A 23,280-nucleotide genomic window follows, 5' to 3' on the forward strand; every position below is an offset into this window, starting at 1 on the left:
TTAATATAATACAAATATTATGAGCCTTTTCTTTTTGGGTTAGGAAGCTAGAAACTTACACTAACCCGAAAAAAGTGTTGTAAAGTACAACAGGTAAAAGGTAGGCTGGAGAGGTGTCGGAGAGTGTTGGTTGCATTATACAAAAAAAACCTTAGGATTTGAGTTTCGTCTCCTGCTTTCAATGGAAAAATAATTTCTTTAAAACTAAACTAACTGTTGCAAATGGAACTATCTGCAAATACTTCAAAAACACATAATGTCACATTTTATTAAAGTTGTTTGGCAACATGACCACGTCCCCAGAGCTGAAAAAGCAGTTCCAAAAACTACCTGCAGCAGTCACTTAACGCTGGCTCCAAAAGTGAGTGATTCCCCTAAAGTCTCATGTTAACATGGACGTTAAAATCCATGTTTACAGCCTTATAATTAACTCTTCCATTAGGGTATAAACCCAAGGCTAAAAACTTGGGTGTGGACCTTTTGACTAGCAGGTGTGCTAACAGCTAGCTAGAAGCTGTATAGCTACTAGGCTTCACCTCTGCTAAATTGAACTAAACACCATATATGTGGTTTCTTTTCTTTTTGAACTTTTTTAAGTAGAATCTTCTGAAAATATATACGGCATCTGTGCCATACAGAACATTTGCTGGAGTTTTGGTTAATGAATTTCTGGTATGTTCTTAATGCTACTTAGCACTAATTAGCTTATCAACGCAGTTTGCTAATCATGCTAGCATGACTTAGCACTCCAGCCTCTGATCTAAGCTCTGGCTCCAAAAACAACATGCAGTGGCCAAAATGCTTAAATTGAAGTTTCAAAACTATAGAGTCCAGAATTTTCTATAAAGTCTATGGTTCACTGATCCATTGGGCAATGGGCTGCAGCATTAGCAGTCGTTTTAAAAATATGTTTCTTTGTGCCAAATAAATTTCAGGGCCAAAAAAGTTGGAATCAAAATAATGGAATAAAGATAGTGATGTCTTGTTGGATTTAATGAGAAAAGCAAACAAACGTTAAGCTATTTATTTCTATAAAAATATTGCTTAGTGCAGCTTTAATAGTATATGTATATATTTGTGATACCCCTGTAGAGATATCTTTTCTGAGCGTTTGGATGTGGGGCTATAAATGATGGGGCTTCCCCCCCCCCCCCCCCCCACTCACTTAAGCCAAGTAAACAACACTCTATATTCCTGATACATCAAGCCTCATGTTCCCCTGAACAAATGAATAAACCTGAGAGATCACATGGGCTGACTGGAGCATTGTTGCTCTGTACCTAGAGGATAGCAATCATATTCTGTCATGTCTTATAGTATTATAGACTTATAGCTTTCTCCAACTATCCTCATCTTTTCTTCGTGATCCTGCTTGGTCCCACGTATCTGCCCGTCTTTCCCCAGACTCCTTGGCCTGCTAACTGGGATGCATACAGTAAGAGTTAATAAATAGTCTTCTTTCTCTACAGAGTTGGCAGTGGGGTAGTAGAGATAGTTTTAGGCACTACAAGGAAACCTCCCCTTCTGGAGGTACATTTCATGACCCTGTTCATGCTCTGTAAGATCAATAGCTTTCTATGTGAGGGGCCTTAAGCCAAAGCCTCTGGGGAAGTTCTCAACATTTCACTCACTGTCAGCAGTCACCAATTAATCACTAGGAGAATAATAATGGGACAGATAAAGTGCAAAATGACCCCCCCCCCCAAAAAAAACCAAAAAAAAAACCCTCAGTGTGCATGTGCCACTGCCTGTCTTTGGCTGTGTTTTTACCCCCTGTATTGTGATGTCACTACCCTCCTTGTCCTGCGCCTCGTCCGTCTGCGTCTGTCGGCTGTGCTCAGGGCCAGCATGATAGGGTTCAGTTCTTTTTGAAAAAAGAGAAAAGTCTCTTGTCCCGGTCGGAGATACGCTGAGCTCTTCTTGAGGACTGACCCCTGTGGGTTACGGACGACCCCGACAGAGATGTAGGGGCTGCGCGCCACTCGTCCTGGTGCTTGTCCATCAGCTGCTGGTCAATCACTCTGTGCATATCATCCTAAAAGCAGAAAGGTAAATGAGTGAATGACAAGAAGGAAAGGTCATGTGGAGAGGGCGTGCGGTGAGATGTTACAAGCACTTCTGGAAACATTGGACCCACTGAACAAGTTACCTGTTGGATAGTAATTATAGAAACACCACCATTACCTTTCACCTGTGGTGGATTTTTCTGTTCTGTGTCCTGTTCTTTTTTGTATATGTGTGTTTTTTGTTTTTTGTTTTTGCTGCTGATACAACCAAATTTCCCCTTGTGGGACAATTAAAGGATTATTCTAGTGTATTATTCTATTCTATTCTAGATCATACGAACCTTACTACACTGTAAAGTCTTGACAAAAAGTAGTTTCCCCTCAGAATACATTATTTAAATAATTTTTGAGAGGAACGGGAATTTAAAATTATTCAATAATTCACTAAACAAAGTAAAGGATTGAAAAAAAAGAATAAAACAAGCATAATTTTGGCACATTGTGTAAGAGTCCACTGTTCTGAACTGCACCAAACACTTTGAATCTGATGCCATATTCATTCTTGGTTGTTGTTGTTGAGGTATAAAGCCACCAGAGGGCACTAACAAGCTGTTTAATAAAGTGGGAACCAATTGTGATGTCAGACTGAGACTTACACTCGGTACCTGGAAAAAAAAAACAAAAAACACACAATTTAATTTATCCCCTAATGTCACCGACATACAGTAGCACAAATATAACCATACACAATTCAAATATTGTGATCTGCACTTCTGAAAGGGGTGTTCTCTCAACAGGTAAGCTGACCAGTGGACCGGCATATGCAAGTGAAAGCAGAGAGGACACAAACAGGTGGTAAGAGAGGAGGTGGTGGGTTTAGATGGTTCTCTGTGCTGGTTAATGGTTTCAGATGGGGAGGAAAAAAAGAGCTGAAATGGGCATTTCTCCTGGCATGGAATGGCTCAGCGGTGGCTGGTTTAGTTGGTGCGAGGTAAAACGGCGAGATGGCACTGCCCGGGCTCACCTCTAAGGCAGGAGGGGGGGTGGGTACCACAGGGGAGAAGGGGTGGTACAGAAGCTGAGAAAGGCCACTAGATCAGAAACCACAAGAGCCAAACAGTAAAGAGCCCTGAGGAGGCAAACTGTGGGTAGGGAGGAGAGAGAGGAAAGAGCAGCTTGTTACAGATAAAGGGGATGGGTAGGGAACACACACACACACACACACACAATATGTTCAAACAAAAAGTCTAATACAGTACTGTGTAAAAGTGTTGAGTCACCCCTTGTGGGTGGGGGTAGAAATTTATTGAAACACAATCTTGAAAGTCAATATTTGTTATCACTGACTTTATTCTTCAACACAGCTTGAACTGTTCAAAATGTCACACAAAATCTAAATCTTCTAATTTCTTTAAGTTGTCTATTGATGATGAATTGGACCAAAAATTTCAAATTTGGATTCATCACTCGATAAGACCTGTTACCACTGATTTTCAGTCCAGTTCTTGTGTAATTTACCACAGTCTTTTCTCCCTGTTTCCCTTCTGTAAGAATGGCTTCTTGACAGCCAACCTCCACCCGTACAACGCTTCATCAAACAGTAGATGAATCAACTGAAGGGCCAGATGCCGGATCCCTCAGGTCCTGTGTCAGGTCTTTGCTGGATGTTTTTCTGATATCTTAAGGACATGACTTTCAGACACTTTCTGATAGCCTGAAGTTTAAAGGAGGGTTGCAACAGACTGCAAGTTGCAAAGTTCCTAAAGATAACATTTAAAATTCAGTCTTCACCAGGTTGTCTGTTATTTGAAGATATCACTGGTTCCTCCCTTGAGTTAGGTGCTTTTTTTATGCTTGACTGTTTCATGGCTCAGTGTTAAAACCTTTAAAAGACTCAAAAATCCTGGAGAACTTTTCCTTGAGACGACTTTAAAAAATTACCAGAAATTCTGGCTCCTTAGAAGCAAAAAATAAAGAAATATTGGCTCAAGACTTTTACACAGCACTGTAATGTTCCTTTACTTTTGTCCATCACAGACGAGAAACTGACACTCTCCCTCCACAGTAAAGTGAGTAGCTCAGTTTGAATACACAGATGCTGTGAGTGGCTTTAAGGTAACAGACTGACACATGCTACAGCGAAGACAGGGGGGATGGACAAACTGTTCTAGCAGCTAGACGCATTTTATTCATGTATAAGTGCATTTAAAGTTGTCCAAACCTAATTTAGTCGCACTTCATCTTTTATTGCGTTGGCATTTACGTAACTTGTGTTTTTAAAATGAGCTATTCCAAAAAAAATAATAAATGTTGAATATAGCCTTTGACCCACCTGCCAAGCCTCCAGCTGCTGCGACAAATTGAGCTTCTGCTGGATGGCGTCCAACAGCTGGCTGTTCAGAGACATGATGTCTATTTTACATTTGGCCAGCTCCATTTCTACCGCTTTCTTCCTGCAAGACACACACACAGACACACACACAACAATATGAATGAAGGCCACGCACAAAGTCAGCTCTGGCACTTTGCCACACAAATCAGTCATTACTCAGTGACAGAATAAGTTGACTTCTTCTTGCAGCAAACCTCACAGTTATGTTGAATATATGCTGTATCAATTTGTACTTGCACAAGCAGCAGATTTTAGATGGATAAGAGCACTTTGTCAGCATGCATGTCACAGTTCTAGATCATGACATTATGATCTAGAACAGCGGTCCCCAACGTTTTTTGCGCCACGGACCGGTTTATGTCCAACAATATTTTCACAGACCTGCCTTTAAGGTGTCGCGGAAAAAAAAACACCAAAAAAAAGATTTATTTATAACACATGGAAAAGACCCAGGAAAACTGAGTTAACGATTAAAAAAAAAAGATTAAAAACCCTGAAAACCATAAATTTCACACCTGTGCCTCAACTCTCGCGGCCCGGTACCAAACGACTCACGGACTGGTACCGATCCGTGGCCCGGGGGTTGGGGACAGCTGGTCTAGAACTGTTTTTTCCATCTATCTAGACTCTAGAATAATAAGGTTTAGGGTTAGGGATTAACAGACTTGATAATTCAGTTATCAAACATATGATTAAAATCTGAAATGATGGCTGAAAATATTTACATCTCATTATATTATAACTTGAAAAAAACTCAAGCACTGTCACACTGTTTGATGAACTGGGGCATAAATTTAATGTAAATACAGTAAAAAGATAAAACTTTTAATCTTTTCAACAGCAAAATGAACTTACTAAACCCGTGCAAACACCTGTTGAAGTAGTGATAAAGGACTAAGCTATTTGTGAAATCGCACAGTCTTACTTAGCTATGGCATCGTCTCGGTCTCTGATCGCACTCTGGAGCTGCTCGCTGGGTTCTCGAACTTCAGCCATTGTCCTCATTCGCTCGTTCTCTTCTCGGAGAGAGCGCATCTCTACAGAGAGCAGCGCCACCTGTGGATCATGCAGAGTGAATGCGAATGAAACATCCCTGTGAGATTGAGGCCGTGTATTCAGGGTACACGGTTTAATGGCAAAGTTAGACAACATGGTGCTCATGGGCGAGATATTTGTTTGACCTAGTTCGGCAGAAGATGGAGTGCGTGAGCAGCTTGTGTCATTTAAATCATGCAAGACGGCATTTTAAACCCACAGGAGAGCGTGAGCTGTCCTGGCAGAGAGAAGGTTGAACAAGGTTGAAGCAATGTCCTACATTAGAAAAAGCATGCATCAAATTCAAACCGATGCACAACAGGGTGAGGACTACATCTGCTGCACTACGTCATCACAGTGTTCTTGTTAGACATGAGAAACTCCTTAATGCAGCGTTATTACGCCCAGAAAGACTGGAAAGGATCTTGAATGAATGACTTCAGCTACGTTTATTATCTAAATCTCTGACTGACATGCACATACATGATGCACACACATGGTTGTTTTACCTGGTTGTGCAGCTGCAGCAGCTCCTCTTCATTGCCGCGTGTTTTGTCCTGCTCCGCCTCATACAGCTCTCTGACTTCCCGCAACTCTTCTCCCAGTTTCCTCACCTGCTCCTCCAGAGCCTCCTCATCACTACGCCGTGAGCCCTTTGCACACAAAGCACACACGTTACAACAAAGACTTACCGTGGACAGTATCGGCTTTATGAGAAAGTAACTCATGTGTGAAGTGACGATGATTTCTTTAATGCTAAAAATTTGCATTACATATTGTAAAGACAAAGTGAGGTGAGCATTGCCTGTTTAAAATAAAAACAGAGTAGTGGGAAAGTCTGTAGACATTCAGTGTACCTGTCTCCTGGCCTCCTCCATACATACTGATGATAATTTGAACCAAATACTTCAAATTTAGATTCATGACTCCATAAGACTGTTTCCCGTCCCTAAGTATGGCTTCCTGACAGCTACCCTTCAACTGAGACCATTTCTGATGGGGCTTCAGTGAACAGCGTCTCTCAGGTCCTATGTCAGGTCTTTCCTGTTTCTGAAGGATGTGACTCTGGGATACTGCCCAACTTCTGCAGATAGCTTAGGCCAGGGGTGTCCAACTCCAGGCCTCAAGGCCCGGTGTCCTGCAGGTTTTAGATGTTTCCTTGATCCAACACAGCTGATTTAAATGGCTAAATTACCTCCTCAACATGTCTTGAAGTTCTCCTGGTAATGAACTAATCATTTGATTCAGGTGTGTTGACCCAGGGTGCTATCTAAAACCTGCAGGACACCGGCCCTTGAGGCCTGGAGTTGGACACAGCTGGCTTAGGCCCACCACTTCCACTTATCCAGTTTCCTCAGATTTTTTTAGGACACACTGCACACCAAGACATGCCAAGTTTCATCTAATAGTTATAACAAATGTTTCTGTGACAGACTGCTAGCACCAAAGGGCCTAAAGATAAAATTTAAAATGGATTTCTTTGTCTGTTGTGTGTAGTCACAACACTGGTTCCTTCCTTGTGTACCTTTTTTATGCTTGAATGATTCACAGGTCAGTGTTAGGTGGCTTAGCAAACAAAAGAAGTATTCCTCTGAAAAGCCTGGAGAACTATTGATGAGAACAAGCGGTGGCTCAAGACTTTTGTCACACAGAAAATAAGATGCTGTATTGCCGTGTACAGTACTACATAAATAGTTCTTCTTTTGAAATGATTCAATCGCCAAAAATTACTAGTAGTCCAAAATTAGTCATTATCTCACTTTTTCTAGGTAACACCTAATATTAGTCTAACAGCAACAATGCTGACTGCCAGCATGTTGCTCATTACCGTAGACTCATTGCCATCCAGCAGATTCTGAGTGAGCCTCCGTAGCTCTAGCAAGCTGGTGTGGAGGCTCCCAGTAGGCACATCCTTGGCTGAGGAAGTCTCAGAGGACTCGTCCATGGAAGAGTCAGTGGACAGCGCTGAATCCGTGACATCGTTTCCCCGCAGATGAGAGCAAAGTGAGCGAACTTCACAGTAGGCCTCCCATAGCTGAAGACGTAGCTGATTGATCAACAAGACCAGATAGTTTAGATATTAGTCACCAACACTCCTGATGCTCACAGCGAGTTTAAACAAACTGACTGTGGATACGATTAGGCAGTCATAAACATCGCTACCTGCTCCCTCTCCTGCTCCTGCTCCTCCTGCTCCATACTTTGCTCTATCTCGCACAGCAGGCTGGAAGGATGGGGGGTCAGAGTTTGGAGGCTGTGCTCCTCCGTCAGCTCCTCCAACCTAGCGGCCAGCTGCCTGTGGGACACCTGAACCTCCAGCAGCTCCAGCTGGCTCTGCCGCAACTGGACACGAGAGAGGAGTTAACTAAGACTTAACAGTGGCATTCATCTCATTTCCAACTCTATATTTTTATACTTGGGCTGTATTAGAGTAGTTCTGGATAATAGATAGTTCAAAATCCTTGTTATTTATGCAATACTGGACCTTAGTGGAGTTCATCAGCTCCTCCACTGTCTGAAACAAGCCGTTTTACCTCCCTTTCTCCTTCTTTTAAGTAACTTTTTTCTGGTTGGCTATGCAGATAAAAACTCACAGGGATTACTTGTATATACACTGATGTAATAGTGTATATACAATACCACTACTGTAATAGCTAGATATGAAATAAAATAAGGGAAAGCAAAATAATCTAAAACCACTCTAATCATTTGTAATAAGAATAATAGGAATAATGTACACTATCTACTAAGGTAGCAATTATTCCCCGAAGCTTCATTTATGTGTCCGTACCTGGAGGTCCTTCTCGTGACACTGCTTCTCCAGCACCAGCGTCCTCTCCCGGAGCTCATCCACAGTATTCTGCAGCAACTCGTTCTCCTCGAGCATGGCGTGCACTCGGTGCTCCAACTCCATCTTCCGTTCTGACAGCATCTTAATCTAGCATTTCAAACAGTGACAGTTAGACCCTGCGCTGTGGGAAGCAGGCGTTACGTTTAGAATCCAAGGATTGCTCAGATTTCCTGGTCGATCGCAAACAAATGGGCAGCTATGGACCTGATTAAAGGCTGCATATTGTTTTTTCCCTGCCTGTGAGGGAAGCTGGGCTCTTACACAAGATTAAAAGCACTCCCACTGGCCTAAAGAATGCTCGTTGCCTAGCACGGGTGTCTGCATTGGTCGCCACCCTCGTCTTCAGGAATGTTTGGTGATGCTTTAGCATCTACACAAAGTTTCATAGCAGTGTACTGCTTACCGTGCCTGTGTAATGGCCTTATATTGAAGACACAAGATAGACTTCATGAATTGTCTTCCCTTGCAGCTGCCTGAGCAGCTTTGCCCATTAAACAAACATCAGCTCTGCTCATTTTTATCCCTCCTGCTTCTGACCTACATCTGATAACCTACTTCGCAGCACAGGGAGCTTTCATGCAGATCAGTTGTTTTTACTGGCACATGTGCATCTACATGATCAGGTTCTGGATATTTTGGGTTCTGCGATAGTCTCTGCTTTCACCCTAACAGGCCAAAAAGCCATTAGTCATCAAGAACATGTCATATAAAGGCAAAGCATTGGAATAAGGGGAGCACCCAGACATTGCAGTATCTCTAAATATAGAGCAGGAGCCTTTTCTCCCAATTATAGCACAGGCTCTGCAGTCTGGGTGTTTTCTCCCTGGCTTTGAAGAGAAGCTGCGGAACAACCTGAACTCTTACAGTACTGACGTAGAGGACATATCCATTCACATATGACACAGCTGACATCACAACTCAGCTCATGCTCTGATAAAAACAAAAAAAAATTATCCATGCTTGGCCTCAGAAACAGGGATAGACAAAAATGCTGCGCACATAACATATTACATACTATAAAGGTGAAAAGAGTTAGCACTTTGCCCCATCATCAAGACACATGACAGGCAATTGCAAAAATCAAAACAAATATCAGCGCCTTCGCTGTTCCTGCTGTTTTACAATGTCACATGCAGCATGCAGTCAGGCTGAGAGACGGTGCAGGGGAACCACTCACTTCTAGCCCTTGCTGCTCCAACCAAGAAGGAAGGAGGGTGAGGGGAATGGGAAATGGTGAGAAAGGCGAAAAAGATAAAGAAGAAAGGAAACGTTTGAAAGAAATCACACAAGTGCCTCGAGTTCAAAGTGAAGATCATCCCCTGAGAAAAAAAGAATTTATTAAGGGAAGAAAGACTTTTCTTTTTCTTTTTATCATTAGTGGAGACTTTAAAGCATGACTGTGGCTTTTATTGAACAAGTGGACACTGTGGCTACAGGTGGTAATTGCAAGATAATGGTATACTGACTCTTTAAAGTCATCATCATTAGGCAAGCAAAGTGAGGGGACCGGATGTCAGATAAACAGCAACATTTATACTTACCTACCTCACGATCGATTACATTTAAAACTAATGATGTATCTTGAGTTTCCCACTTAAATGTTTGAACTCGCTATACTAACTAAATAAAAGATGGACCATAGACTGTGCTGTAACTCATAACAAAGCCCTAGGTAAAGCCTCAGGTGAGACACGCAGTGGCTTCACTTTAGAGGCTGTTTTCTTATATACACTCCCTGGTCTACATGGTCTAAATATTTCAAAAACCCTACTGGGAAAATCCCAATAAATGAGCAATTTCTTGCTGATATCCCATGTCAGAGGAAAGCTGCTTTAGGCTGAGGCTAAGGTAAGGATGAGAGCATCGCTGACTTACAGCTTGTCAAACCTTGAAGCAGATGAGTTACAGCAACAGAAGACCACACCAGGTATCTCTTTTGTTAACTAAAAATAGGAAAGTGAGGCTACAATTCACACTGGCTCACCAAAATTGGACAAGACTGGAAAAATGTTGCCCGGTCTGACGAGTCCTGATTTCTGCTGCAACGTTCGGATGGTAGGGTTGGAATTTAGAGTAAATAACATGAAGGTATGGATCCATCCTGTCGTGAATCAGCGGGTCAGGCTGGTAGTGGTGGTTTAATGGTGTGGGGATATTTTCTTGGCACATTTTAGCCCCTTTTATGAATTACTCCTATTACAAATGGGGTATTAATTATATGCCAAAGCCTACTTGAGTATTGTTCCTGACCACATCCATCCATTAAAGGTCAGAGTATGTCACAAAACTCAAATGATCTCAAACTGGTTGGCTGTACTTAAATGACCTCTGCTGTCACCAAATCACAATCCAATAGAGTAAATTGGGATTGCAGTGGAACAGGATTTTCATTATGAACGTGCAGTTGACAAACCTGCTGCAACTGTGTGACGCTATGATGTCAATATGGACCAAATTCTCTGAGGAATGGTCCCAGCATCATTTTGAATCTGTGCCACAAAGGATTGAAGCAGCTCTGAATCAAAAGGGAACTAGCAAGTTGTACCTAATGAAGTGCCCTGTGAGTGTATCTCTGACAAGAATGACTTCATGCAGTGCACTGTAAGTAAAGAAATAGTGAAAATATGAAATATTTAAATAGCTGCGTGTATGTTTGCGATAGTTTCCAGCCAGCAGAATATCGTCAGCATCCAAGGGCAATGTCCACACTAGCTATTTAGCTATTTTAGCTAGATTAGCTATTTTAGTTTAGCTGTCTAGATTAGCAATCTTAGCCTAGCCATGTAGATTTTCTTTCCTTTTTAAATCAACCATTGATGTTAATGTAACATGCATGTTACATGCATGTTACCATTTTGGTACTGGTGCGTATTAAAACGTCATCTTCAGTATAAAATTTTTTAGATAAGTGGTGACTGGCATAACGCATTTTAAATGTAAATGCAAAATCCAACATTTCTGGTAAGTGTATAACTTGCCTTACTTGACTTGGGCCTGTCAAAAACAGTGTACTACATAGTTGTGGACAAACTGAAGTATCTGAACAGACTAGCTTATTCAAAAAATTGTACAGTCTGTCTTTAACTTCCCTTGAGTTCTGACGCCACCCTACAGTTGTTGGTAACTAGAAATGGCTTAAATTGCTTCTACTAGGCACCATGATTTTTGGAACTCTTAAGTACCTAAGATAAATGTTCCTGTTAGAAGTTCTAGTCAGCTTTAGGGGGAGTTTTCTCAGTTTGTGCATGTTCAATCAACTGTACTTGTTATGAAGTTATGTATACAGAAGACGGGATGCACACAAGACTGACCTCAGCCTGTAGAGTCTCTAGTCGTGTCATGTGCTGGCGTGTGGACACACTCTTCTCCCTGAAGTCATCCCGTAATGAATGGACCTGAGTGGACAGCTGCCTCTCCACCTCTGCAGCCTGGACAAAGACAGAAAGGGAAGGACAGAAACTGAGCTTAAAAGAGGCCTGCTTTTAGTTTGAAAGAATACAATTTAGCACTGTAAAATGTTGCTCATGTAAGCGTTGTTCGTGGTAATACTGGCATTAAAAATCAATGTTAACGTGTTGCAGAACTTGATAACTTAAATTAGAATAATGGCACTGCAACTCTTTTGTCTTTTCTCCCCCATGGTGACTCATTGGAGGCTAACACATGCAGACACTCAAACACATTGCTGTTCAGTTTGCACTCACACTGTGTTAGTGACACTGACGTGCTGTAAATCAGCCCTCCCCAGTCTGTTTTGGTAAATGGTGCATTTAATAGCTGGTTCTCTAAAAGCACAAATTCACCCACAAGTCATGGCCCTTGCTAAAAGCCTCAAACAACAGAAATGATCTGCTCGCTATTTGTGCAATCCAGTGAAGCAGCAGCAGCAGCCTTAGTGCATCACTAGAGCTTATTGGACAGGTGGGATCAGACCACACAGAGCCAGGCTGTGCATCATTAGCATAAAGCTGCACTCAGGAAGCTACATTTTGCATTATCATCACTGCCATGGCAACAGCAAAATCCTAAAAAGCATACTTTATAGCTCTCAGGAGATACTGAATATGGAGTAAATGGACTAACAAAAAAAACTAGGCAGGAAAGTGCAAAAAAAAAAAGCAGGAAGTGCGTTTAAATTACCTTTTTTTTGTTGTCTTTTAATCACCGAGTGTTGAATGAAAGTGAGGATGACTTATTGCATCAATATCAATAAAAGCCTCTAGATGGCACTACACACTGCTGCAGCTTTTTGAGGCGCTCACAGAGAGATGAAAGGGCTCAACAGCTGGGCTGTACATACATCAGGCCATTTCAGTTCACTTCTGTTTGTAAAGCAGCACTGTTTGTGGTGTCAGTGTTCTTTGGGAAGTCTGTAAGGACAGGCTGCCATTATGACCATTTCTGGGGCTCCAGTCTGAACAGCACCTAACAACACAGTGTAAGCACCATGACTACTCTTTTGTTTCTACTGCTTACCTGCAAAGGCCTATTTACCTTTAAATAAATCAGTTTATCATCCACTTCAATCCATCATGAATTCCAAAAGCACACAGCACTAAAGAAATCCTGATTTACAGAACTTAGCACCTCATGGACAATCAAATCCTTCCCTGCATGCATATGACCTGGATTAAATAATGAAAACGGGGGTTTCTATATGTTATTCTTTTAGAACAAGTCAATAATGTTTACATCAGAAGTGCAAAAAGTAAAAATAAGTTGAAAAGTGAAAGTTAAGCTTTCCTTCAGAAAACATTGTGGTACTGATGGTCCAGAATAATCTCTGGATCCAGATAAGTTTGTGATATCTTTGCAAACATGAAGACTGTTTCTCTTCATTGTTCTCATTTCAACTTTATATATATTTGTGAAAATACTATAGGTCACAAAATTTAAAATTTTCACCCATCTTGCACTGGTAGAGAATCCCTCCAAAGATTTCAGAATTTAGAACCCGACTAACTCTAAAAGTTTAATCACTTCTAAGCTGAACAAGCACCATCTCTTAACTTTTTGAGTAATCCTACCAACAAGTAGATAAACTGAACCATGAACTACTTGGCAGAGGAGTGATGACTAAGCAATAACTTTAGTTTTTCTAGGTCTAATTATTCATGTGTCAGCTTTGCACCTGGTACTTAAACACAGAATTGAAAACAAGCATGCTTTGTGTGCCATGCTGTAATAAAGGAGCTGTATGAGCTTTTATGAATCGAACAAATATGGTGTGGAAAACCTTCTTTTTACTTTTTACACAAAGCATGTAAACAAGAACCAACGGTGGATGTATATAACTTGGGAAAGCAGAGAGATGCAAAACTCCAAGTTATATCCCAAACACCAAAGATTCATGGATGTTTTGTTGGCTAAATGTGATTTCCATGGAGTTTTTTCCCCTCGTAACACTTGTTTCTCTTTCCTGAACTGAGTGGTTTCATTCATATTTCAGGGCTGCTCAGGTGTGTGCATGTTTCCTTATGTTTGATACCCCTAATCTACACGTTCTTTCAACTAGAAAATTTTTTGTCATAATTTGTCATTAATTAGATTGTCATAATTGTCCTTTTAACATTTTGTTCAACAAGTGTTTGTTGGTTGGGTAGTCAATGTAGTTGACTATTTGTAAACCTGTTGACAAACTACAGTCATGGTTTCTGAAATAACACAAAAGGACACCTTTTTCAAACAATATAAATGCAGGTATGGGATATGTCATTCCAAAAAGCTTGCTGGGAAAAAGGAAAACATACAAATACTTGACAGTCTGATCTGATTAGTTCAGTCAAACAGCCTAGATGTGCATATCTGGATGAACACTACATAGTGCCGTTGTCTTTGAGTGCAAAACAGGGGCAGGTAGCAGGAGCCAGTGTGACAACCAGGTCAATGTGACATCTGACCCACTGGCCCAGCAAGCTGACAGATTGAAATCGTGTTGGGCAAACCGCAGAGTCGACCGTGAAGTTCCAAACAGTCACTTAATCTGTGCATAAACTCCTCAGATTCCAGATCAAGTATTATCAACATGACAGGACAAACTGGGGGGAAAAGAAATCAGACTGCTGCGACTGAATCCAGGGCACTAAAGTAGGGCTGAGCAGAGAGACGTGTTACCGTAAAGCCTCTTTACTCTGGACATCACTTCCGGTAAATACGTGACATTCGCTTTTCCAAAGGTGGCAGGAGGAAGAGGAGGAGAGTCACTGCTGCTGATTCTGTTTGGGGCTTTCTGTGTGGGACCCGATTCAGGTGCATCAAGGGTCTTGGGTGACACAAGCTGGCATCAAACTATCTGTATCCTTGTGCCATTCTGTAGAACACATTCCCATGGTAACAACACAGAGGGTTTCAATTTGCATGTCACTCTGGTTGTCATAGCAACCGCAGAGAAGTGGGATTGGCGGAGCTGCGACTTGGGGTCTCAGTACTTGTGGTATTTTCCGCATTCTCTTTCTCAGAGTGCCGTTCCTTGCATGGAAGGAGGAACCCTCCGTCTTAAACAGTTGCATAACAAATCCCACGTGACAATACGTGAGTGCGACAGCAGATCTTATAGGTGCTCCAGCAACTGCTCCATATGGTGTCAGCAAACGGATGGGCAGCACTGGCTGGAGTTTATAAATGTAAGGTTTGAACTAACCTGACAGGTAAATGTAAGCAAGTGATGAGGAAAAAAATTGCACTGACTCCTCCTGTACAGCCTCAAAAGAATCAAACACAATATTCATGGCTGAGTCCATGTTTCATTAAGTAAACTCTGAATGTTGAGGGAAGTAGAATTGACCCCAAACATAAAGCGTGACACTTTTTTTTGGCAGAGTCAGGGCACCCTCTGCTTTTTCCCAGCCTGTGTGGTAATGTAATTACAGAAAGGTCCCTTTTCCTGCTTGTTCGGTCTGATCAGATTAAGCCCGATGAGATTGGCTGCCCTGACACTCCAGACCCACGGAAACAAGCACACACCTCCTGAATCAATGAGAGCCTATTTTCTCGGAGTGCACTGAAAAATAACATATAGCATTAATAGTCAGATCTGGACTCATTCAAAACACATACACACAAATATAGTGCCCAGATGGAAGAAAACCATGAAGGAGGGGACTATTTTTATGATCTTCTTTGCTCAAATACCAGCGTTACCTGCTGTTATTAATTAAGTAGAGTATGGATTGAAGTTGTTTTGGTTCCTGACTTAATGCATATAGCAAGGCTACTAGCTTGGATTATAGCTAATCCCTTCAGGACCGTATCTTACCCCATGACTTACATCACTTCCTATGAAGTGCCCTGGCTTGTCAAGGTCATCTCACTGTAGCCAATTGAAAAGAGCCTGTTAAGAGCTGATCCCTGTGTTGTTAAAAGAGCATAACACTGTTTTCTTGTATTTGCCTGTAGGTTTTACTTCCTCTGAAAAGCCGACCATTTTACATAAACAGACTTTTTAATGGGCAAATGTATAAATAAAAGCATAAATCATGAAATATTTAGCATTTAAAAAAAATAACTGTCTAAAAAAGCTGAGATCAATTCACAAATTGACCTTAATGTGATTCACCAGAGAAATAAAAGCTAAAATAAACCTGCAAATATAATTAATGCTAATGATTTCTCTATTACTTTTTTTGTTGCTTCTACGTTTTATTAATCCATATATTTATGCGTTATTGGCAAACAGGTCCAATTTTGATCTCTGTGATTAAATTGGAGACAAGGCTGGATTTTCTGTGGCGTTGTGTCTGGTCCACTTGTTTGTGCAGTGATGTATAACACTTTTCCAAGAAAAGGTGCAAGGCTATGTAAAATGTAAACAAGAATGGCGAGTTCAAATATAGCTTATCAAATGTAGAAACTCAGACATTTTGATAACACAACGCATTTAGTGCATTGACGACTAGGAAAATATTATATCTTGGATTTTTATTTGTTTGTTTTGTGTTTGTCTGTTTGTTTGTTGGGGGGGGGAGGGGGTATTTGGTGAGATCTCACTGTTTGGGGAATTCTGAAAAAGGTTAGTCTGTGTGGAGGCTTTGGGAATACTATGACCTGACTATCTACTGATGGTACTGGAAATTTCAGCTCTATGATAAGTCACAAGGACAGTTTGCAGCTTACAGATAGTCAAGAGACATACTGTGCTTCCTTATAAGGAGTATGTACTGAACCTGTGTGTGTTATTAGACCTTTAGTACTGGATGACCAGCCCTGCTGTAACATGTAACATTCTCTTTGACATTAAGTGACCACAATACTGCACAGTATATTTTACACTGTTCGTCTTTATCGTTTGAACAGTTATTCCAGAGGAAAAACTCTGTCTCATCATAACAAATAGTGCAATAAGTAAAGTAACAGCTCACAAATGCAATTTAAAGCACTACAAAAAACCAAAAACACGCAGGCCCATTTAGGCCCATTAAGGAACTGTCTTGCTTGTCACCAGCACAGTGATCAAATCCACCATCAATTCCAGTAGAAGAGTCCATTAGTTACTGTGCTCGATGTCACAGGTGGCTTGCATGTTTGCAAAGACACCATAAGTGCTGTTTATTATACACAGGGTTTAGAGAGACATCTGCCATCCACACATTAACCATTGTGCACATCATCCAATCACATGGCTCCACAATGAAAACTAAACAAAAATAATAGTTTGTGAGCTGTGCCCGCCCACCTGCACGCTAGACTTTTGCATTTGTTTCCAAAATCCAACTTTTCAGTTTTCCAACTGTACGTTAGTAAAACAAGTGATGCAACACAGTGAAACGTGTCACTGTCCCAACTATTTTCAAACGTTATGTCAGAATGAAATGAAAAACTTTGAAATATAATCTAATTTCTCAGTTGCGACATCTGGCATATCTTCAATTAAAAATGAATGATGATTGCACAGCATCCCAACTTTTTTTTTTTTTTTTTTTTTTTTTTTTTTAAGAAATCAGCAACGTGATTGAAAACAATTAGTAGATGTGCTTCATTGTGATTTTTAGGAGGCATGGCTTAGGCAACAGTGACAAGCTAGTTATCACTTAGCCAACTTATTTAACAGGGTTAATAGGACAACATATAGATCTACTTTTATTATGAATCTGTTTCACTAGAAAATTTAACCATTACGAGAAACAGGTCAGATGAAAATGAAAGGCCTTCTGTGGCTTTACTACTGCACAGTTTCCTCGGGGTAGCCTTACATTCCCTCCATTCATCCAGACATGTAAACAGCTAATATTACTTAGTCACAGGCCATTGCTTAGTAATGAGCCCAGACAGAGAGAGAAAGAAAAAGAAGAAAGATGCAAAGAAGAAAGTGAGATTGTGGGAGCACTGTGGCTGACCTCATTATTTTGACTAACCAGTAGGTCTTCCTCTGTCTGCCCAGCACCCTGAATCATGAGATGTGGATCGATGCAGTCAATTTGTTCTCATGAATTTCCCTGAGACCACAAGATCTGCTGTCCTCCTCAAAACATAACACAGACCACTTCTGGGAATATCTTCATAGTTTCCCATGCCAGGATTTCAGTGAAATTAAATCCAGTTTAATTATTCTAAGTGCCTACTTTTGCTGCAATCCACAGTAACTGACTTGTCCAGCACCGCCCTTTGATTGCAATGCGATCGTGGTGTTGGAGCAAAACAGCTCAGGAGGCCGATTTAACCTGATGAAGATTAGGGGGAAAACTGTGGGTTAAAAATCAACTACACTGGGCCTTTCCCATGTGCCTGGGAGCAGATCATATCCTCTCCCAGGAGGGGAAACAAACACAATCCTGAGCGTCATCAGAGGCAGTAGTGACGGCATTATCAAAGCACCTGTACAGGCCTGTCAGTCGTTCTGTACAGAGGCCTTGGGGCATCTTAAATTGTAGCTTCAGCACCCACTGTAAAGCTACATGACAGCAGTCAGTGCAATGATGCCTCTGTTTACAGCCTTCAAGTTGTTACACTAGCATGACAGGTGCTGTATGTTTCTCTCATGTGCGAGACGAGCAGGATCAGGGGCGTTTCAAGAGTAAAACAAAAAAATCATAAAGTTTTGTCTGAAATAAATATAAAACCATACCACTGGACAGATTTCCAGCCTCCACAAACATGAACTCTAACACATAGCTGGCCTGTAAGAAGTGATGGCAGTGACACTGATTCAACAGCGAGGTACTGAATCTTAGGAAATGCAGCGTGGTTACAACTAAATATTTTTTGTGCTACTGAATGACGTATGAAACGAATGATGCTTCACAGGTCCTTTGTTTAAAGGTCACTTTTAAAAAGCAAAGAAGTTATAAAGGAGACAGAAAGTGGACCAAACCACTGTTAGGCATATGAGGGGGAGTCGATCTTTTCAACATGTAGAATATATAGTTGTTCATCGGCTATAATTAGCACAAAAGGACTTCAGGGCATATTGTTACATTGCTAAATATGATACTTAAGATAATGCATTAAGGTAGACGACACAAAGAAAGGGGGATCTGGCCACCACTGTCCCCCCATGATCTCCACCCACGGTTACATTGATATGACAATTCAATTCTGGGAGGGGGCAATCAAATTTCATGTGCAAAGGAATAGGGCACACCACAAGCCACCAAATCTAGCCACAAACACAAGCAGCATTCTGGACTGTGAAAGCACAGCATTCCTATGACATCAGTTATTAAATACGATGACCTTTAACCACCAAGCAGAACATAATAAACAATGGTTTAATATTATTTAAGTGGCAATGCAATAATCACAGAGGTGAACAGTGTGAATAAACGGACACTCTAATAGAGCAATTAAGTGTGCACTCGGTCTGAATAGAGGCTGCTTGTTTTGATGTTGATTGAACAGATTGAGGTGTTGTACTGAGCTCCTTAGGAAGGCTTAATCAGCTCTGGCTACAAACATTAGCATTCTCACTTCTGTCAGTCTCCACCTGCTGTCAGACTCAGTTCACCCTAATGTGTTTCCAGTATATCCAACAAGGATAGAGCCTGAAGCTTTCATGGTGACCCCGATCGCTGCTATATTATACATCTGTGTGCTTGTCTACTGTAATGTGTCTGTCTGGAGATCTGCTATGAGACCTTTTCTACTGTGCCAGTCATAATAACTGCACTCAAATTACCTGTCAATATGCAGAGTGCTATTGCATAAGTGTGCAGTCCAATCGTTCTAAATTATTCCGCTTAAGACCTGGAAGCTACACTTTTATATTGATGAGTTAGCATAATTCAGGTGAAGTCAGAGAGAGACGGGCTGAATAAAGATAGATCCACCCTGAGGGGTGATGAATCCTCACTTGGCTGAGCACCTTATGTCATACCAGCCAGGCAAACTGAGTTGTGGCCTCACTGGCCCTGAAGCCAGGCCAGGGAGAAACACTTATTCAGATACACAGATGCACATACTGGCATTTCTGTGAGTCGTGTTTCTAGGTGGGGTAGAAGGGCATTTACAGCGGCTTTAAGACCATGTGATATGATGAGTCAAAGCCCAGACTAATTAAATCTTCCTTGAGGGTGGCCCAGGGAGCCTGAAGCAACACATTTGAAGCACAAACATGCACACAAGCACACAGGCTGAAGCATTCCTCACCCTACTGAGTTGCTCCAGCAGTCTGTGGTTCTGTTCTGAGAGCTCGCTGATGGCCTTGGTCTTGTCCCTGTCAGCTTCTTTCAGCTGGACTTGCTGTCGCTCCAGCTCGCCCTGCAGCTGCTGGACATCCGTCTCCAGCTCAGCCACCCGGCCCTCCCATTCCCCCTCCCGGCTTTCCAGACGCCGTCGCAGCTCATGCTTCTCTTGCTCCAGGTGCTGCATTATATTGACAAGAAGAAGAGGTCATCATGTTTAAAACCCTTAACTTTAAACACAAGTACCAAAAAAGACTATTGGGGGTTTGACAATGACAAATACTGGTGGTTTTATGGACTGAGAAAGTAAATCTGTCTTGGGCAAACACGTTAAAGTATTGGTGGTTAAAAAACAAACAAAAAAAAGTTGAGACTGGAAACACCAGTTGAATCCACTGAACAGATATGACCCTAGCTATTGGAGTGACAGTTCGGATAATAAGATGCTTCTTTTTTCTGCAGTTAGCAGTGGACAGATGTGCATTGCACCACCAGCAGCTGCCAGCTGTTATGGTCCTAGGCTGAAGCAACCACAAAAAAGAGGTATCACATAGACTCAAAACAAAACAACATCAAGCACTGCCAAAAAAAAATAAAAATGAAACAACATCAATGATAAGGAGATGTTAGGGCTCAGCTTCTCTGAGGATAAATATGGATCAAAGGGATGAACAGATGTACAGCAGATACACTAGGCCAGGATTAGTCCCTGTGTTTTTTCATGTGATTTGGTTTTTCTCGGCCCATGTGCCTGGTTGTGTGAAGCATTTGGAAAACAACAAGAACAAAAGATCAGCTGTGAAGCCTTCATTGTAAACATGATGAGTTTATAGTGAATGCTGTGCTGGTCACTCTACCCATAGACTGGACTGAGCAGCATGCCTATCTACACTGTATACTATAACTAGGCTTGGAGCACATTGTGTACAATGACAGAACTTGCAAGTCTGCAGGCAGCATTTGTTGCTGAGTTTGTTTCCAAACAAGGCCTAAACTTGACACAAACCAAAACGATACTTGAATTAAAACTTGTCAGGCGTACTTTCTTTAGATTACCTCCAATTTCTCGTTGAGATCTTTGTGCATTTTCTCATATTGCTTGGTCAAGTCTTGGTTTCTCTCCAGCAACGCTTTGCCGAGTTTAGCAGCTAAAACCAAGTCTTTTTCCTTTTGGCGAAAGAGCGACAGCAAGTCTGCGTTATGCCCCACCGCAGGCGTCTCTGGGTCTGACAGCTGCTCCTCACCTCCCCGCTCCCCGGTAAGCATGGCCAGTTCCTCCTCCAAGGCCATCCCGAGGCCTCCGGAACCGGCGTGCCGCAGCGGATGACCCTGAAAGCCGCCGGGCTCCTGAGCGGTGGGGCTACCCCGGGACTCCATGCAGTCGCTGTCCAGCTCCAGTGGTGCTGAAACCACGGCAGACGTCTGCAGGTCTAGGCAGAACGCGGACATCGCCGCCCGGCGGAGGAGAGGCCAACAGATTACAGCCGACTGATTTCACACCGGATGAACCCACCCTGCTCCGACTGTGTTGGGCTGACCGGGCCGGCTTCTAATCAACAATTCAGCCATTATCGTCGCTCTTCGGATCCCGTGGTGTTTAAAAAGTGCTGCCTTCCCAGTTTCCTCACATCCCCCTCTCCTCGTTAACCTACCAGCCGCAACGGTGGCTCTGATTGAATCCCAGCAAACACCGCCTCCTCTGCAGCTCACTGTCTGCTTGTTTATGACTGCTCACAACAAAATATTTTTATCCCGGTATGAACCGCCTCAGTGAATTCTTCGCAGCCGTCGGTCGGTCAGGGTCCATCCCGTCTCGGGGTCCTAGATCCCCCATAATGATCGGCCTCCACACCGGAGGAACTTAGCGGCCAAACATGATAAGCGCGATCACGATGCCTCTCATAACCTCCTTCCTTTCCTAATGCGCGTTCCCGCCACGACCGTGACGCCAGCTGAAACCTGTTACAAACGAGCAGCCGATTGGCTGAAAATGATAGCGCCATATTTTGGTGCTTCACACACACATCTGTGACATCCAGTAAATGAACACGTGAAGGGATAAAATGAAAACACTGTGCTGCCTTCAGTAGTGCAGGAGCCTAAAACCTACACACATAAGCGGGCACTTAAAAACAACAACAACAAAAAAAATACAACTTTTTTTTTACATTGATTAATTTAATCTTAAGCTTTTACGATTTTTTAAAAAAGAACCTTTCAACATGATCGCTTGGTCCAAATAAATAGGCTGGTAAACATGGATTTATGTAAATGAACAAAAGGTAAATAAAAACAAAGAAAAGGTTTAAAAAAAAGAAAACTACAACCACGACAGGGCCCAAAAAAACCTAGAGTTTAAATAAACATCAGTTATTTATTATAGGCCCTAGTGTTAATATATAGCTCTTTTTCCTGATAACATAAAAGTAAGGTTTTACATTTATGTGTATTACGTGTGATATAACTTTGTGTATAATACCTTGTATGTTACCGTTTGTACTACCTACATAAACCCATCTTGCCACAGTTTGTGGGTATGTTTGGACTACAGGTATAGCTGGATTACAGTATCAGAGGATATTCAGGGGTATTTCTGGCAAAACGAGTCTGCAACACGAAGTTATCACGATATTTGATGACGCGCACATTTACAGTCTAGGTTCAAAATGTAATACCAAAGCAAAGTGACCAGTAAGGTTATCATATTACGTTTTGTTATGAATTCGTTTATTTGAAAAAAATGTAATTATTTACACCATAAGATACATATGATACATTTTGGGGAATGAGTAAGTTTATAACTTGTTTTTCGTTCTTTGAAAAATACACGCAGCCTCTCAGATGTTTCTAGAGAAGCTAATTAGCATAATGAGCTAACAGCTGTCTGTGAAATGAAACGTCTGTACACCGTGTATCAAGATATAGCTAATTTAATTGTTGTCAAATGTACACAAATTTAGCATTAGGCTATATTAATTAGTAGTTATAAATAGGTGCTGCGACCTCCGTCCACCCAGCAGTTTGATGTCTTCCAAAAGCACCCACTAAATATAAACTAACACAAATCATAAGGAAGAAAATGGAGAAATGCATGATGGGAAACTGCTTATTAACTGCTTTAAGAGATAAATTCAGAGTGAGTTGATAAATAAAGGATTAAGCGCACAGGGATTAGGTTTAGGGTCATGTGTTTACAAGTTAAAGGTTTTTAATGGACTCGCTAAGTCCTTCACAGATACTGTAATATGTGTGTATGTAGTAATGAGGGGGATGGGGTTAAAGATGGGGTTAGGGTCCTACAAACAAAGGCTCTACTGGGAGCACAAAAGAAGTGGGTCACGGCCTGCTGGCCCACCATGGCCTAACTTTGTGGATGGGGGT

At 41.7% G+C, this 23,280-nt stretch overlaps 1 protein-coding gene across 1 annotated transcript; it reads right to left on the reverse strand.

The window, feature by feature from the left end:
• Nucleotides 1-1,669: 1,669 nt before the first annotated feature.
• Nucleotides 1,670-21,789, reverse strand: bicdl1 (BICD family like cargo adaptor 1). Its single transcript, XM_063488884.1, has 10 exons — nucleotides 20,956-21,789; nucleotides 19,865-20,080; nucleotides 11,596-11,712; nucleotides 8,225-8,371; nucleotides 7,597-7,776; nucleotides 7,262-7,480; nucleotides 5,943-6,086; nucleotides 5,324-5,454; nucleotides 4,339-4,459; nucleotides 1,670-2,035 (listed from the first exon to the last, which is right to left on the reverse strand). The coding sequence occupies exons 1-10, from the start codon at nucleotides 21,346-21,348 to the stop codon at nucleotides 1,859-1,861; spliced, it is 1,845 nt and encodes a 614-aa protein (XP_063344954.1). The 5' UTR covers nucleotides 21,349-21,789; the 3' UTR covers nucleotides 1,670-1,858.
• Nucleotides 21,790-23,280: the final 1,491 nt, after the last annotated feature.

This window comes from Pelmatolapia mariae, linkage group LG12 (genome assembly GCF_036321145.2).
Source record: "Pelmatolapia mariae isolate MD_Pm_ZW linkage group LG12, Pm_UMD_F_2, whole genome shotgun sequence".
In the NCBI taxonomy this organism is placed as follows: domain Eukaryota; kingdom Metazoa; phylum Chordata; class Actinopteri; order Cichliformes; family Cichlidae; genus Pelmatolapia; species Pelmatolapia mariae.